General features: G+C 37.2%; 1 protein-coding gene across 2 annotated transcripts in view; it reads right to left on the bottom strand.

Annotated features, from left to right (window-relative positions):
- LOC120625153 (E3 ubiquitin-protein ligase UBR1) overlaps positions 1-18,473 on the bottom strand; it is a 54,607-nt gene that overhangs the window by 33,461 nt on the left and 2,673 nt on the right. For both annotated transcript variants that reach the window (XM_039892120.1, XM_039892119.1), the window contains exons 2-3: positions 15,354-15,468; positions 198-346 (exon numbers count right to left, since the gene is read on the bottom strand). In XM_039892120.1, coding sequence (XP_039748054.1) covers positions 198-346; positions 15,354-15,442 — 238 coding nt within the window. In that variant the 5' untranslated portion in view covers positions 15,443-15,468. The remainder of the gene's footprint in view (positions 1-197; positions 347-15,353; positions 15,469-18,473) is intronic.

The raw sequence follows: 18,473 nt of genomic DNA on the forward strand, positions 1-18,473 counted from the left end.
AATTAGTTGGGAGGATTCCCAGAGCTATGTTTGATAACAATCATCAAAAAACGGCGGATTACATATTTTTTCACAACTCCCTCCATATGGATATCAAATGAATGGTAGTATAATAATGTACACTATATTAAAAGATGGGGGTTTTAAAATTTTTCATTTATAGGTAATTAATTACTGATATAAGTTTATGGACGTACCTAAACATGTCCTGTTGGGCTGTGGCGAGTAGATCCTCGGCACTGTTACCCGCCAGTGGTCTTGGAAGTGGGCAGGCGAGAGCACCCCCTCTGCTAACTTTGTGCGCCATAAGTCCAGCACGGCGTCTGCACGCGCCGTCAATGTAAACCTGTCGATACCACCAAAAAAGGAAACATTATTTTAAACGTTTTGTTACTGAAGACGACCTCCCTGGTGCTGTGGTGAGAGCTATGATCTTGTTAATGAGAGGTCCCGGGTTTAGAAAGTTTGTGAATTTATAGTTTCTGTATTGTCAATAATTTTTCCGAAAAGGGCGTACCGTCAAGCGATTTGGCTCGGGTACGATGTCTCGTAAAAACCGATTAGGGGTGTGAGTAAAATGTAACTGACATAGCCCTAACCTAACAGGTTAGACCGCTACACTCTGAGATTATAGTCAAAGGTAGAGGAGGAGTAGTGGGACATTGAAACCATAATGCCCGTTTTCAATAATCGCCTAAATCGAATGCCTAATGATTTAAGCGATGCCTATAGAAAAAAAAACGTTTCACTAACTCTTAGGTAACAACTATTGGCCAAACGTAGATGTATACCCAGCAAGCAAAATATATTCTCGTTATGCAGTTTAAATAAATAAATAAATAGATTACTAGGCTACATAAAATTGCTAATTCATTCAAGGGCAACTGTATATTATTTTATAACAAATTACGGCATGAAATCTTTGAGATGTCTCTCGACAAGTTCAAAGTTTATATATAAACTTACACTAGCTTATAGAAAACCCCTATTATAATGTTAGGAATTACTTAAACGATAAAAAAGCTTGGTTGTGAATTGCTCTAACTACATAACTTCAGAGCTTAATATTAATTTACTGTGAGATGGTGATAACAAAAAAAAAATAACTGGCTAAGTTTGTTGTGGGATCTTCTTGGACCAGGGCGCGTTTTGAACCCTCGTAGCTTTAGGTTTAAGCGTACGAAGTTATCACTATCCCCTTACAATTATGTAAACAATAAAGATATATGAATGACCGCTTCGTAAGTGCCTGTGATAGGCCTACATGAATTAAAAATTTTTGCATGTTGAATTTTACCTAAGAATATCGTTACTTATTTAGGCATTGCCTTGTATGACGTTAGTGAAAACGGTAACAAGGATGATAAAGCTGAGTGTTATTGTGATAACGTGTCGTCAGATATCAGAACAAAGAAAAGAGAATTGGCACTAAAAAGGCCAAAAAAAAAACGCCGGCATCAAAAGCAAAAATACAAAGAAGCACAAATAGCTTTGTCCGTATACATATTTTGCAGTACGTCACCCTTTATTTTTTATTCCACTACCTTAGCCCTTATCTGCAATCACACGTGATTTTAAGTGATAACGCAGTTTAAAATGGTAACGGGCTAAACTTTTAGGCGTATAGCAGTTATATTAAACCTATAACGCTAATCGTACCGGAACGCAAAATTGCTTAGCGGCAGGCGTTTGTCGGCAGGGTGTAAACTAGCCAAGAGCGAAGTCTCTGTCTTTAATCATTATTTTGAAGTCGAAGGGGCGTTTAAAAAAATACCAAAATCATGTTTCTTATTACGTAGTCGATAATAGATTATAACTAAACATATTCAAATCCTCTGTATGATCCATCACATCTCCAGTCTCCGAAGAAAAAAAGCTTCGCGACATTTCCCCTGGGTTTTTCACTGATAAGATAACATTAATCACTAAAATGTTGCAACAGATTCTACTATTAATGCTTGGTATGTAGTATGTACATTATTTTTGTCCAGCATTTTCTTTTGTCTATGGGCGGATACATTCGTGTAATTTTTACAAATCTGCGATACTATACGCGGACGATGACTTCGCAGCGCGGTAAACAATAAACTGACTTCGGAATTGGCATGACGCCACGTGATGCGGGGGATCTAAAATCATATGTTTTCTACACCAAAAACTTGTCCTCAGTTTTTAGTGTCACGGCACAAAAATTGTAATGCTCTATTATTATTATTTTATTTATATACCCATTATGGACCCTCGCGACTTTGTCCGCGTATGAGTCAACCTTAAAAATAGTCGCATATTATCGCGGATTGTTTTTAGAACTTTAAAGAAACAATTCCGTCCTTTTTACGTTACGTTTATCGTTGACACATCGCACACATCAAAATCTCTCAAAGAGGATATTTTTTTGCAGTTTTTGCAAGATTTCTCATTGATGATCGTACCGTGGTCGTGGTAGCTATTGGTCGTAGCGTGATGTTATATACAGCCGATACTAACAAAGCTACCATCTTAGACTGCATCATCACCCACAACCAGGTGAGATAGCAGTCCAAGGCTAAGTTGTGGTGGAATTAAAAAACTTAAACGCATCTCGTACGGTAATATATGTCATGGAATTCTTTAAAATAACGCCTGCTTCTACACAATATTTGAAGAAGTTAGTTATAGAAACTCGCACCCGATAATTTCTTGCAAAAATACGCTAATTGCTTTAAAAACAAAAACAGCGCGGATTTAGTCGCGGGCGAGTCGACAGCTAGTCAGCTATAATAGCGATATTAACAACCGATGGAAGCGCAGTGCTGAACAGTCTTAAGTAGGCATTTCCATATACCAATGGTTTTATTCCCTACTGAATCACCGCAAAAAGTCATGACATTGACACCTACCTTACTGTAGTATACGTCAATTAAACACAGCGGTCGGTTGCTAACTGATTTATTTATCCACCCTCACTTATCATACACTACACTTACATTGATTCGCCATCAACTAACTCACTTCTAGGTTATATTTTACATGTAATGTTATCAAAAATGCCATATATGTGCCTATTTGAATAAAGAAATATTTGACTATGTTTTTGATTCTTCTACTATATTTATATTATGCATGACTACTACATACTTTATGTCTGAACGTCATCGATTGGACCAGGAATTGGCATAACATCATTCAATACGTCACATATTGTTTTCGTGCAATTTATAGACTGCTGATAAGACGCGAGGGAAAACTAATAAACAAGCGCATTCAGCGTTTGTGAAGTTTTTTTTTTATTACACTACATGTTAGTCCTTGACTGCAATCTCACCTGGTCTAACATAGTAGCGGGGTAACCTGTTAGGGAGTATGACTGTTATATTTAACACACACTCCGTTTTCTACGCGAAAACATACCGGAACGCTAAATCGCTCAGCGACACGTCTTTGTCGGTAGGGTGATAACTATCCACGGCCGAAGCCTCCCAGCTGACCAGACCAGAGAAAATTCGGAATTAATAAATTCCTAAATCTAAGCCGGGAATCGAACCCGGTACCTCAAACTTAAAACCACGGCGCTCACCGCTGCGCCAGGGAGGTCGACAAAAACATTATCACCGGCCCGCTACAGGGCAAGGGTTTCCTCTCAGAATGAGAAGGGTTAAGGGCGTAGGTAGTACACCAAGCTAGCCAAGTGCGGATTGGTAGACTTTACCTTTGAGAACTTTATGACGAACTCCCGAACATGCAAATTTCCTCACGATGTTTCGCTTCACCCTTAAAGAAAGTGTTATTTTATCAAACGCACATAGATCCGAAAAGTGGACGAGTTTCGTCTTTTCTATCTATACTTATAATCCCTACTAATATTATAAATGAGAATGTAAGTTTGTTTGTTACGCTTTCACGCAAAAACTACGAAACCGATCATCATGAAACTTTGTACACATATTTCTGAAGGTATTAGAATTAATACAGGATGCTTTTTATTCCGAAATTAAGCTCAGTTCTTTTGAGAGATGGGTAGAAGGTGTTTGACGATTTTACACCATAACGCAGTCAAATGATAACCGATTTAAATAATTACTTTAGAGGTTATAATGTCTGTTTAATTTTGCCCAAATTTCGTGTAGATCTGATGAATGTGATTGGAGATAGAGGACACAACTCGACAGCGGACGGCAGCCAACCCGACATTTAAGGCTTAGCTATCCTAAATACAAAGTGCGTAGAATTACACCTAAATTAAATGCCACATGTATTTCGAAAAACAAAAACAAACCCAGACGAAGTCGCGGGCAACAGCTAGTAAAACTATAACTGGAAGATTTCTGTACATTTAATATATTTTGAAAATTTTGATCGGGGGATGCTTTATAATCGATTTTGATTCCAAAACAGATTTTTATTTAATTTTTGTCTGTCTGTCTGTCCGGGCATCACGTGAAAACTACTGAACGGATTTAAATAAAATTTGGTATAGTGGTAGCTGTTATTCCGGGTCAACATATAGGATACTTTTTATGCCGATAAATAATTAGTTTCCTCCGGGAAACTGGATGAAATTTTTTATCAATTTTACTTCATAGCTCCGTTAAATTTGTACCGATTTTAATAATTCTTTTTTTATTTGAAAGTGTATTTATCTATAATGTAAAATTTTAATGGAGATCTTATAAATATTGTCGGAGATAAAGAATCTCTTCACAGATACCAACAAGCCGCAAGGGACATCGATCGAATGCATGCGTACCAACCTACTAATATAATAAATGCGAAAGTTTGTGAGGATAGATGGATGTATTGATGGACGGTTTCAGTGTATATTTTACTATGGTTTTCTGTAAGTTGGCTGAAATGTAACGATGTTTTCTAAAGATGTCATACCGCGAAAATGATTGATGATACATAAAAATAATGTACTTCATGTTTAATCATGATTATCTTCAAAAGAATCCGCGAGGCTATATGTTTAACGGGCCGCCCCACTGTGTTGCGGCTAGTGGAAAAGTAACTTTTTTCCGATTATTTTTTTCAGTGTTTTTAATGATGCAATTTTGTCATAGACATTCCAAGTAAACAAAAAACACATAAAGCTTATTTTTATGTTGGCCCGTTGATTTCTAATTGATTTTAGAAGTCAAATATACACAATTTTATGATTTATTTTAAAAACTAATCATAGGTTATTTATCAGAAATAAAAGAAGAATTAAAATATTTTTTTTTTAAATTTTTCGAACAATTTTTTTTAATTTTTGACTTTTGTTGAAAATTTGACCCAACAATTTTTTTCGGTGTAAATTTTTTTCACTCATTCTGTTTGGGATTTCATTCTGACCAATCTGTAGAAGTTTCTCATCGATACAATTAAAATTACAGTTTAGGCAATATGATTTCCAAAAAATTCCGGATTCGCAACACTGTGCGCCCGGCCGCGAATAACATAGATTGGAAATAAAACTGGACCTGGTAGGTAGCGCTGCAATTCGTCTATAAGTTTTCTTAATTATTAAACCCTTTAATAACCCATTCGGTTCATATTGATATAAAAAACCTGAGGAAGGTCTAAATTTTTGAGAAATTTAATTTTTACTCTGTAATAAAAAAAAGCATATATATTTTCTTCTTTTTTTTCCACGAGCAGTCATGGGCAGGTCTATATTGCGGCGTTGGCTTTGAATTTCGGGAAACGTTATATAGGTGTATGACTACCGTTTGAGCACCCGTTTAAACCTGAGTGGTCTTTGGGTTCTCATATATTTTACCAACAATGTGGTTGTTTTTAGCAATAGTTAAATAAAAAAAATATTAAAATAAAAAAAAAACATTTTTTATTCCACCGCAAGGTAGCCAATCTCACCCGGTGGTAAGTGATGATTCAGTCAAAGATAAAGTAGCGCGCTAACCTTATAGAGGTATTGCAGTTTATTTTACTATTATACTACACTTATTTCGCTTACACCTAGCATATAAGAGGAGAAAAGAGCATGATAAGTGATTAAGTAAATAAGTCCTTCGTTTGTTTGTTTGTTTTCATACTTTATTGCACAGTTAAGAATTATTAATATCTTAAGTAATTTGTTTGTTTTAATACTTTACTGCACAGTTAAAAAGCTATGTATATGTACATATGCGCAACTTAATGTCCGGAGGCATCTTCTACCAGTCTAACCTTTTAACTTTACTTCTTACTTTTAACTTTTTTGCGTTTGTTTTTTACTTTTTTTTCATTGATATGGGTCACTTTGAAAATTAATCTATATTAAAAACCCAGATTCAGGAATAGAGCATCATGGGCAAATATTTAAAATCTACTGTTTATAATAACACCTATTTATATACAGCATAGAGTTCAAAATGTACTTTAAAAATTCACTAAAACTTTCCATCTATTTTGGTTACACGGTCAACGACATAAGATGACGATTAGGTACGGTAATGACGAGGCATTTTCTGTCTTATACAAAAGGTATAGAGTACATTTCTGTTCATTTATAAATGCGGGTTAATTGTTTTGGCTATATAAATACTAATTGTATGAAATCTTCAAATGCAATGGAAATAACGTTGCTAAGTTCGTTTTGTTAGGTAATAATGAAGGCACTTGGTACTGGAGCTGTCTAACAACGAAATTTATGGACACACCGACGCCACTCGATGGTCACGCGGGTGTTAATAATATCACAGAATAAAAAACCGGCCAAGTGCGAGTCGGAGACGCGCACGAAAAGTTCCGTAACGTCATCACTAATATTATAATTGCGAAAGCGTGTGTGAAGCGTTAATAGCGCATTGAGTAGGGAAGCATTAATAGCGCATTGAGTAGGGAAGCGTTAATAGCGCATTGGGTAGGGAAGCGTTAATAGCGCATTGAGTAGCGAAGCGATAATAGCGCATTGGGTAGGGAAGCGTTAATAGCGCATTGAGTAGGGAAGCTATAATAGCGCATTGAGTAGGGAAGCGATAATAGCGCATTGAGTAGGGAAGCGATAATAGCGCATTGAGTAGGGAAGCGATAATAGCGCATTGAGTAGGGAAGCGATAATAGCGCATTGGGTAGGGAAGCGTTAATAGCGCATTGAGTAGGGAAGCGTTAATAGCGCATTGAGAAGGGAAGCGTTAATAGCGCATTGAGTAGGGAAGCGTTAATAGCGCATTGAGAAGGGAAGCGTTAATAGCGCATTGAGTAGGGAAGCGTTAATAGCGCATTGACAAGGGAAGCGTTAATAGCGCATTGGGTAGGGAAGCGTTAATAGCGCATTAAGTAGGAAAGCGTTATTAGCGCATTGGGTTCGACTCGACTTCACTTTCGTGAGGCCGATTTCGAATCCCAGCACGCACGCGTAAACGCGGTTATGCAAATAAATTACGTCTGTTGTATATAGAAGCTCCCTCTTTTTTTTACTCCACTACAAGTTAGCCCTTGATTGCAATCTCACCTTGTGGTAAGCGATGATGCAGTCTAAGATGGTAGCAGGCTAACCTGTTAGCTAGGATGGTATTCATACCCCTAAAACATCATCTTCATAAAAACAACCGATTGAGGTCCACAGCTGGATATAGGTCTTTTGTAGGGTGTTTCAAACTTCACGATTCTGGGCCGATTGTATCCAGCGGCTCCCCGCGACTCGTTTGATGTCGTCTGTCCACCTCGTTGGTTTACCCCTAATTATATATCATAAACATAATCATATATTATATCATTCTAAATCGGCAATACCAGTAAGCCAGAAATTCATCAAAATACGATCAGTCATTTTTGAATGTTTGTTTATTTTATTGGGAATTAAAATAAAGTTTTTTTTTTTAATTCCCTCTCTACAAGCTAACCCTCGACAGCAAACTTACATGGTGATATGATGGTAGCGGGCTTACCTGTTCGGTTAGGTTAGGTTATAACCGACGAGGTCGAGGTTATAGATAGCGGTTACAACAAACCTAATCGGTTCCTACGGGGCATCGTACCAGCAGTGGCATGCACGTCGTACATACGCGATAGCACTGCTTACCTGCATATTGCCCTGGACTGGTTCAAAAACTACCTTATGGGTAGGCAACAATGATGTGTTAAAATAAGTGATAAAACTAGTGACTTTGCTGACATCACCTACGGAGTCCCTCAGGGTAGCGTCTTGGGTCCTACTCTTTTCCTAGTGTATAAAAACCCTCTCTGCGAAATATCACCACAATTCGGCCGTGTCTGTTGTTTTGCGGATGATACTGTCGTTTTATTCGAAGGCTCAAAGTGGGAAAAAGTGAAAGCGTCAGCTGAAAAGGGACTGAGCCAAATCACCTCCTGGCTAGAAGACAATCTATTAACGGTTAACGCGACTAAGACTAAATACGTGTGTTTCAGTGTCTCCCGCAGAACAGAACCAGACAAGAATTTTGCCCTTTCTATCCATACTTTCCCCTGTAACCGAAGCAGTAGTCAACTCGGCTGTAATTGTAGCATTCTAGTGAAAGAAAAAACTATAAAATACCTCGGTGTTACAATTGATGAGCACCTTAACTGGTCGACCCATATTCAAAATACCACGAACAAAATAAAAAAGCTTATTCCCCTATTCAGAATCCTGAAAGATGTTGCTCCAAATGAGACCACGTTGTTGGTGTACAAATCCCTATGTCTTCCTATCATGACCTACTGCATCAGTGCATGGGGATGTGCCGGTAAAACATTCATGCTGCAACTAGAGCGCGCGCACAGAACACTGCTTAAAACGATCTTTAGCAAACCGTACAGATACCCTACGGTAAAATTATATAATGAACTCAGTAACCTTTTTAATGTTCGACAGCATTACCTTTTGGCAGTAATCATACGCCACCACCCTCATACGGCTGGTAATGTTGCTAAAGTTAGTATTACTAGGGTTACCAAATTTCCAGCACCCAGGAGTAGCACTCGCTTTGCACAAGCACAATTTGAATTTAGATCGGCACATGTATACAATACATTTATAAAGGTAAACAAAAACCTAATCAATGCCAGTAAATATGACCTTGCAGAATCAGTAAAAGGCTGGCTATCAGGTCTTAGCTATAACGACACTGAAGATATACTTAAGATTATGAGGTAAACATTTACACAATTTACATTTCACACATTTGTACAACATTCTTTCATGTTAGTGCACTGTTTTTGAATGTCTTAAATGTTGTTCACGCACGCACACAAGCATTCACTTGCACATTCATGTACGCACTCACGCACATACGGTCACACACACACACACACACACACACACACACACATACACACACACACACACGCACACTTTCACACACACTCACCCAGAATACCCCACACAGACCTACAAAATTAATTCTTTACTTATAGTTTAATTTTTATACATAGGTTAAACATAGGTTTCAAATAATCAAGGACCTAGCCTCTGTAACACAGGTTTTCCTTCCGCAGAGGTTAGGGCATTCATGTAATTATTATATCCATCATTTTTAGCCTGAATAAATGATTATTATTATTATTATTATCTGTGTACACTTGAGTGTCTCAGCTAACAGCTGGTATTTCAGGTGTGCACGGACCTAAGTCAAGTGCACACCCAGAGTCAAGTAGAAGGTTGTGGTTGGACATTATTGTGATTGTGTGTGGGTTCACCAGTTCGATGTGTAGGCTCTTCACTACCCTGTAAGAATTTACGGACTATCCTGCAAGTGTTCAGGATAACAGCTTTTTGGAGAGATATGTAGGTGAATTCCGGTAAATTGAGTAAGCTGAGTGACTGGTGAAGTTGTTTGGGAATGACACCTGTAGTGGATAATACTATGGGAACTATGCTAACTTCATTAAGCCGCCACATGCGCTTTATCTCGTCTTTAAGGTCTGTATATTTAGAAAGTTTTTCGGATATTGTGTTTTGTAAATTATGTGTGTTGGGTATAGCTATGTCTATGATGATTGCAGTTCGGTTCTTTTTATCTTGAAGTGTAATGTCAGGTCTATTGTAATGGATTGTTCTATCTGTAAGAATTGCACGGTCGAAATACAGTCTGTATTCGTTGTTTTCGAGAACTGATTCTGGTACATATTTATAATAAGGTATGGGTTTCAGATTTGATATGAGATTATATTTGTAAGCTAACTTCTGATGGATTTTCTTCTATTCTGTCTGCGCTATTAATTTACAAGCGCCTGTTATGTGCTGTATGGTTTCATAATTACTATTGCATTTTCGGCACAAGTCCGTAGGCAAGTTTAAGATCCTCATTATATGTCTTTGGTAGTTGCGAGTTTCAATTATTTGGTCTTGTATAGCAATCATGAACCCTTCAGTCTCAGGGAAGAGTTCGCCACGACTTAACCACGCGTTCGACGCTGCTTTGTCGACATTAGGTTGGCAGAGGTCATGTCGATGTCTCCCATGTAGAGACTTTCGGGCCCACTCATTTATTTTTGTCTGTTCTGTGGTTTGTGTCTCATTTTTTTGGAATGTTTTGTCTTTGAGGTTCAGCGGTGTTAATTTAGCGTCAGATTGGACAGTCGCCTGATGAAGACCGGATGTGGTTGATTTTTTGTAAAAGTAAGATCGGAGTGTCGTTATTTGTTTATTGTGTAGGTTTTGGATATCTATTATTCCTCTGCCACCTTCATGGCGTGGTAAAGTCTGTCGTTGAAAGCATGCTCGTGGATGATGTTTACGGTGCTTAGTTAGTGTTGTGTTTATAATTCTTTGAATGTTCTTTAATTCTGTTTTTGACCAGTTAATAATGCCAAATGAATATGTTAAAATCGGTATAGAAAATGAGTTAATAGCTTTGATAATATTTCGTGAGTTTAATTGTGATTTTACGAGGGAGTTGAGTCTATGTTTAAATTGTTGTATTAGTTTGGTTTTTGTGTTTTTGTACTCTATTAACTTCCCCTGGTTATATCCTAAATACTTATAAACTTCGGTCTCTTCTAGTGAATTGATTTGCTGTCCAGCTTCCATGTGGTAAGTGTGTTGTAGACTTTGTCCATCTTTGATTGCATTAATTTTGCATTTATCAATGCCAAATTCCATACAAATATCTTGAGAATATTGCTCAGTAAGATTAGCTAATTGATACAAATCTTTTTGTGTCGTGGCATATAATTTTATGTCATCCATATACATGAGATGATTTATCTGGGTAGTTATCTGTTCGTTCATGTTATTTATCCTTTGTGTATTTTAAGGGATAGCCTACGTTTGCAGCAATCAGTACATTGGAGAGTGGATTCAAAGCTAGGCAAAACCATAGTGGGCTCAAAGAGTCACCTTGGAAGATACCGCGTTTGATATGTATAGGTTCGCTTTCAGTGTGTGATATTTTAAGTCGTGTGGTCCACTTGTGCATTACAGTTTGCAGCAAGTTTGTTAGTGTAGGATGTATTTTATAGATATCTAAGACTTTTAACAGCCACGAATGGGGTACGGAATCATATGCTTTCTTGTAATCAACGTACATAGAGTGAAGCTCTTTTTTCTGTTTTTGTACTAGCCGTAATATCACAGAGTCGATTATAAGTTGTTCTTTGCAGCCCTGACTATATTTCCTGCACCCTTTTTGTGGTTCAGCTAGAATTCTATTGTTTTCAATGTGGTCGTATATTAAACTAGTAATACAGGAACTAATTATTTTATAGATAGTTTGGAGGCATGTTATTGGTCTGTATTTGGCTGGGTTGGTTGGATCTGAAGGATCCTTTGAAATCATGTAGGTTGTTCCTGCCATTACATAGTAAGGTATAGAGGCAGGATCTTGAATTAAATTATTTATGTGGTTGTGTAAAAAGGGATGGGTGTATGCAAACTTCTTGTACCAGAAGTTGTGTATCTTATCAGTTCCAGGGGCTTTCCAATTATGCAGTTTTTTTTATGACATTTTGAAATGTCTCTATTGATATGAATTCAAAGGGCATTGGCTGTACGTGTCTATTTCTGTCGTATTCATCTCTGATCCAATCTGCTTTATCATTATGATCTTTAGGTTTCTCCCATATGTCAGCCCAAAATTTTCGAACCAGATCTGGTTCCGGAGTGTTAGGAGTAGAGGGATGATTACTTGATGTATTATTAGATGTAGATAATTTTAAATTCCGATAGAAGTTTTTTTCGTTGTTTTGAAATTGGTTGTTTTGTGTTTTGCGTAGTGTACATGCTCGATATCTATAATTCTACTGGCTATAACTGTAAGTTTTTGTTTGAGAGTATCTATAAATTGTGTAATGCATGAGTTTGGTCCCTCATGTATAGAATGTACCTTGTATTGGTCCATGATTTTCCTTACTTGCGCTGTCAGCATTGGACTTGTATTTCCGTTACGATATTGAATCAATCTGCCTATTTTTACTCTAAGATCTTCTCTCTTCTTCTCTAATCTTCTTTCCCAATTCGGTTTTTTAGGTCCCATTCTGTTCGACTGTTCTGCAGTTATATCCATTTTTGCACCATTACATTTAGCCGCTGTCCATGCTGCGCAGTATATTATAGTTTGTAGTGTTTTAAAGTCTGTGTCTGAATTTAAATACTTTGGTAGAATGTTATTATCAATGTAATGTATAATTATCGAGAACTTTTTCGAAGATTTCTGCTTCCAGATGAATGGTCTAGTAGTAGGATCGGTATCAGTGTACTTACTAAAGGTTTCTTTAAATGTATTATCTATATCATGGTTAATATGGACGAGTGAGTTATTATTACTTTTTATAACATCCGTCTCACTTGTTTCTTCATCAGTTGTATTTCGAGGATAAGGATAAGTAGCCAGTAAATTATAATGTGGAAGTAAATTAATATCACTAGTGTCGTTTGTAGTTAGTGTAACATTGTTGGGCGTTTTTTGGTAATTTAAATGAGCTAATTGTGCATTTTGTGTGGGTGTATTTATGTGAGTGATGTTCATATTTAAAACATCGGTCTTTATTTTCTCTAGTTTTTTGATATCTAATAATCGATTATTTACTATAGAGCGCCTTTGATCAGATAGTCTTTGTGGAGAAATGTTTGAAAGGTCTGGATGGATATCAATAAACTTTTTATGTAGTTTCGTACGGTATGAAGTCATATTGGTTTCCGATTCTGTAACTATGTAATAACATCTCATTAAACTTTCATTAAGATCATCGGTCCATCTCATTCGGCTGCTCGTGTCTTGTCCTGTGTGAATACTTTTTTGCTGAGTATGAGTGCTCGTAAGTTGAAGTTCATCAGCTACGGTTTTCTTAATTTGTTCGAGTCGCTTTTGACAAATTAATTTATTACATATTATACGCCGTTTCTGGTCAGCTACTCGTTGTTCAGAAACATGTGAGAGTTCAGGAAAAATCATTAAAATTTGTTGGTGAAGTGGTTTTCTATACGTAACTTTAATGGATTCTAACTTAGTTATACGGTAGTAGGACCTGATTATTGCCTCATTGTATACATCGGTCCATTTCATTCTCAATTTCTTAGCTTTCAATATGGTGGGCACAGATTTACTGACAGAAGTTGTCTCCTGTGCAACATCCATTGAAAACTCGCTGCTTACATGGGATGACGGTGACGTTAGTATCGACGCCACTGCGTACCGGTACGCTAAATCGTACGTTCGGTATGTCTTTATCAGTGAGGTGGTAACGAGCCACGGCCGAATACTCCCAGAAGATCAGACCAGAGAAGATTCAGAGATTATAAATTCGCAAACTGCCCTAGCCGGAGGTCAAACTCGGGCTCTCCATTCATAAGACCACAGCGCTCATCAATGACGAAATATTCGGGAAAAAATATTGCTCTGTTGCTGCGTGAAAGAAGGAAAAACCATTGAAAACTTTGTAATATTAGCGATAATATCACCAAAAATAAACTAACGCGTTAAATTGATTTGGGTATCCTTTGAAAACAATAAAATAAATACTTAAATAAATTTGAAACGTCCGAACTAAAAAACGACCACGAAAATGGGGACTTGTTGTCTTTTATTAATAATAAAATTCTGCCAGCTCATATTGTGCTTTAGATTTAACAAGTTATGGTGCATTTTCCTCAAACGTCGAGGGAGGAAGTTGGCACCTTACCAAAATGCGAGGCCTACCTGCTCCCTAAAAGACCTTGAAGGCGTCGCGACACTAAACTCATTTCTGCGGCCTCGTGTGATAGAAAGAATACGTCGAGACACGAAGAAGTGAAATCAAGTGGGTGCGCCAAGAGTAAAAAAACGAAAAATTATACTGACACAAGTTTCTTGCCGGCTCTTCTTAAAATTCAAAAACACAAAATTCAAATTCATTGATTTTATTCAATATTAATTGAATTGACGGCGATTATCCGATTATAAGTCCAAGGCCGTGAGTTCGATTCCCACAACTGATTTTTTTTTTTATGGACATGAATGTTTTTCGGTGTCTGGATGTTTATCTGTATATTATAAGTTATTATTTTTATTATTAATAAAAATATTCATCAGCTATCTTAGTAAACATAACACAAGCTACGCTTAATTTGGGACTAGAAGGCGATGTGTCTAATGTCGTAGTATATTTATTTATTTTTATTAATATTTATTTCAAGTAGGCCCAGTTTATAAGCACTTTTGAAACGTCAAGTCAGTCTGTTTGTGGTGACTCTACCACCGGTTCGGAAGGCAGATTCCACCGAGAAGAGCCGGCAAGAAACTCAGCAGATTGCTCTTTTTCAACATCATTTTACAGTTTACAATGAAAAATATGTATAAAATAAATTTTCTATCTTGTGAGAGATGAGAACGGAGCCTACTTCCAAGCAGCCTTATCGTTAGGAAATTCATCAATCGTATAGTAACCACGATTTATTGGATGTGTTTTTACATATTGTTTAAACTTATGCTCGATAGATTCTGCATTCCGAACCGGTGGTACTGTCACTAAAAACAGACTGACTTGACGTTTAAAAACTGCTTATAAAGCCCCTAGGGCTAATTGAAATAAATAAATTTTAAATTTGTTGATTTTTTTGTTACGTTTTATTTTATTTTGTTGTCGTGTAAAAATTACGATATTTTTTCTTTATGAATAGAAAGTGCGGATTGATATACTCCAGACGCCTTCGAGAACATTATCAACACACTCTCAGGCATGCAGGTTTTCTCAAGATGTTTTCCTTCACCATTGAAACATGTGATACTTTGATTGCTTAAAACGCACATAACTTAGAAAAGTTACGAGGTGCGTGCCCGGATCAAACTTGTTCCCCCCGCAAGGGAAGCCGGAGCTTTATCCACCGCTCAGATTAGACTTCAATACGCAAAGCCATTTAGTTTTCTTAATGAACTACTATCTAATTAAATATCATCCGGCAACAATTACGACGGGTAGTCATAAGACGGGATGGCGTGTAACCTTGACTAATGGAGCACGAGAAGATGGTATACCTGACAGCCGGTATCATGTCCCCTGTGTCCACTTCCATGGATTCGTCCCCGACCTCCACCTCCAGCTGCATGGGTGGTGGCGAGCTCATCTCCGGTCAGCTCGCTCCAGAGCGCACTGCAACAATCAAGTTATAAAAATAAAAGTCTGATCAAACTGTTTTGAACCCCGCGAGGGACGCGTCACGCGATAACTTTAGGCATGCCGGCAGTAAAGAAGAATCCGCGAAAATAAAGAGTAAAAATCAAATAAATCTATACCATCTATATTATATTAGTTATAAAGTGGAAATATTTGTTTGTTTGTTTGTACTGAAAATGCTCAACCTATTTTAACCATTTCTTAGCCAAAAGAAAGCTAAGCTACCACTTAGTAACTAGTATAATTTATTTTCGAAAAAATTGGAGTTACCTAAGAAAATTTGCAATAATGTAACCCAAAGTAGCAAAATTTTGCCTAAAAAATTCATTACTTGGCGTGCGCTGAGAAAACTATTGATGATACTTAGAAAATCTGTGGGTATATAATGTGGGTGGGTAATAATGAGTACTTCAACTCATGTAGTGAGTTGAAGTACTCATTATTACCTAAAAATTAAATAGTTCAAACAAACTAAAAAAACACGCTTGGTATAAAAAACTAAACTAATTTCTTTCTTTTAGTTTATTCATAATAGCGATTTTTTTTAATTTTTCTTGATCTATTATTTTTATTAGAGCAAAATTAATCGGTAACCCATCCACCATTAAAGAGATAAAATATTTTTTTTTTTATTCAGTGTGCCCGTCTCTCGAAATGCAAGTTCTAATTATTATTTAAAACAGGCCATTAAAAAGTAATAGCTAAAGCCCTCTACCATCTAGTAGCTTAATGTTTTCTGTGGAATTTGTTAGGTACGCGATCGCCATAGGTTTTTTACATTTGGGTCTAGATGGCGCTGTAGTAATTAGTAAAAAATCTTATTTTTTATAGTGAAAATTGGAATAATCTTTTCAGATTAGTGTATTGTCATCGGTCCTCGATATGTCTACAAAGTTTGAAAGAAATCTAACCGTTTAAAGTGGGTCAAAATCGCGCCCAAAGAAGTCGGTTACAAACAAACATACAAGTGAAGCTAATATAAAGCGTGTAAAAAGTCCGCGAGGAAATATAGGCATCTATTATAGTTCATTCGCAATAGCAGCTTTTGTGTTCTAAAATTTAATTAGGTCGTAAGTTAGGAAAAAAAACTTGGTAACATTAATATCGCAGTATTAATACTTACTGAAATAAATGGTGGGTGGTCTGAGGCATTAGCACTCAACAGAAAAAACCTATGCATACTAGTGCGAGCGCTTACGGGGCACTGTGGGCTTAATAGACACATGTTCAACCTAAAGCTGCAGGACACAGTTCTATGTAGACTCTGTAAGGAGGCTGCGGAGACGCCGCTGCATTTGATCTGTTCCTGCCCCGCGCTGATGCAGCACTCTTTTGGGGAAACACATAATGCAACCAGAGGATGCTAAATTTCTTCGAGCAAGGAAAGTGCTGCTTTTCCTGAAGGCGACCAACGCTTGCTGGGAGATCTAGACAGCGGCGTCACAATAGATCGTAGCCGGTCGACGTGACACCAGGGATCAGACGAACCTGAGCCGCAAGCAGAAGAAGAAGAAGAAGAATAAATGGGTTCTATCATTGAATTCATTCCAATCGGATATTTAATGAAGAAATTATCGTTTTAAAAATGTAAGAACTTTATAGGTAACCGTTTTGTTTAGGTATATAATATGTATACAATACGGTTCTTTTTATTTGGTATTATATATTTGTTTCACTCATTCCTTTCATTTTGTATTCCTAAACAATTTAAAATAGGCTTTAAAAACAAAAACGAACGTGCACGAAGTCCCGGGCAACAGTTAGTTCATTTACAAAGTCAACATCACCTGAAATGCTCCGGCGTGCGTATAGTGTACATAAACATTTTGTAAAGATCTGTTTGGTGTGTATTGTATATAGATTTAAAAAGTATAAATTGCACCTAACAGATTGTAGCGGATAATAGCAAACTAAGATTTATATATATACATTGGTCTCATGGTTTTTTTAAATTGACTTACTTATTTGAAAGTCGGTTAAAAACCGCATTAAAGGCGAGGTCACTTTAGATACCAGGTGGGTTTCCTTATTTATACCGGCCGCAGTCGAGACCGGAAGATATTGAAACTCCTTTAGCGACTTCCACTTCCGGGGGGCGGACGTATATGTTGTCTGTGCGCATTCCATCTCTACATTTATCGTGCAGATGAAACAAAATTCTTCGCGGAGTACAACATCTCTTATAACAAAGATTATATTTTTGGAATGTTTCTATGTAGCGGAACAATTTTTAGATTATTTCGCTCATAAAAAGCTATATTTTCAGAGGGTATATGTACTAAGAGTTATAGCTGGTGGAAAGACGTGCTAAGTTCTAAACACAACAAGTACGAAGCTGTTTTTTTTATAAACAGATGCGTGCTAAGGTTAAGTTAGCTTCTCGTAAACATATGTGACCTAGTGTTTCGCCAGAGAGCGGTACACACTACAAAACATATAGTTTAGTAGTAGTCCCTAGCTTTTACCCCAGTTGTTTTTTAAGCCACTGGGAAATTCATCGGACAGGTGGAAATATGGAACACTTACTCAGCGGGCGATGAAAAGAGCTATGTGGAGAGTATCTACGTGATCAAATCAGAAGTAGGGAGATCCCTAGAAGAACTAGAGTTACCGACATAGCTCAGCTGGTCGGAAAGCTGAAGTTGCGATGGACTATGGGTTCCCAAGTGGAAGGTGGACAGACAGACAGGTGTGAACTTCTCCCATTCTATGTTCACGTGCTTTAGCATGTGGACACGTTAATTATATCCCCTGTCAGGGTATATAATCGGGGGATATAATTTTAATCTCGAACATTGCACCAATGCAGGTTACATGCCAACAACATGACTAGCCTATGGCATCGTGCGCGGTTTTTTGGTTTTTCAAGAATCCTGCGTGAATCGTACTTTTTGCCGCAAAAAAAGCAGTCTATTTGTAAATCCAGGGTATAATGTATGTCCAATTTAAACAACTAGGACCGATATGATGCGCGACGGCTC

Source organism: Pararge aegeria, chromosome 7, assembly GCF_905163445.1.
Source record: "Pararge aegeria chromosome 7, ilParAegt1.1, whole genome shotgun sequence".
Lineage (NCBI taxonomy): Eukaryota > Metazoa > Arthropoda > Insecta > Lepidoptera > Nymphalidae > Pararge > Pararge aegeria.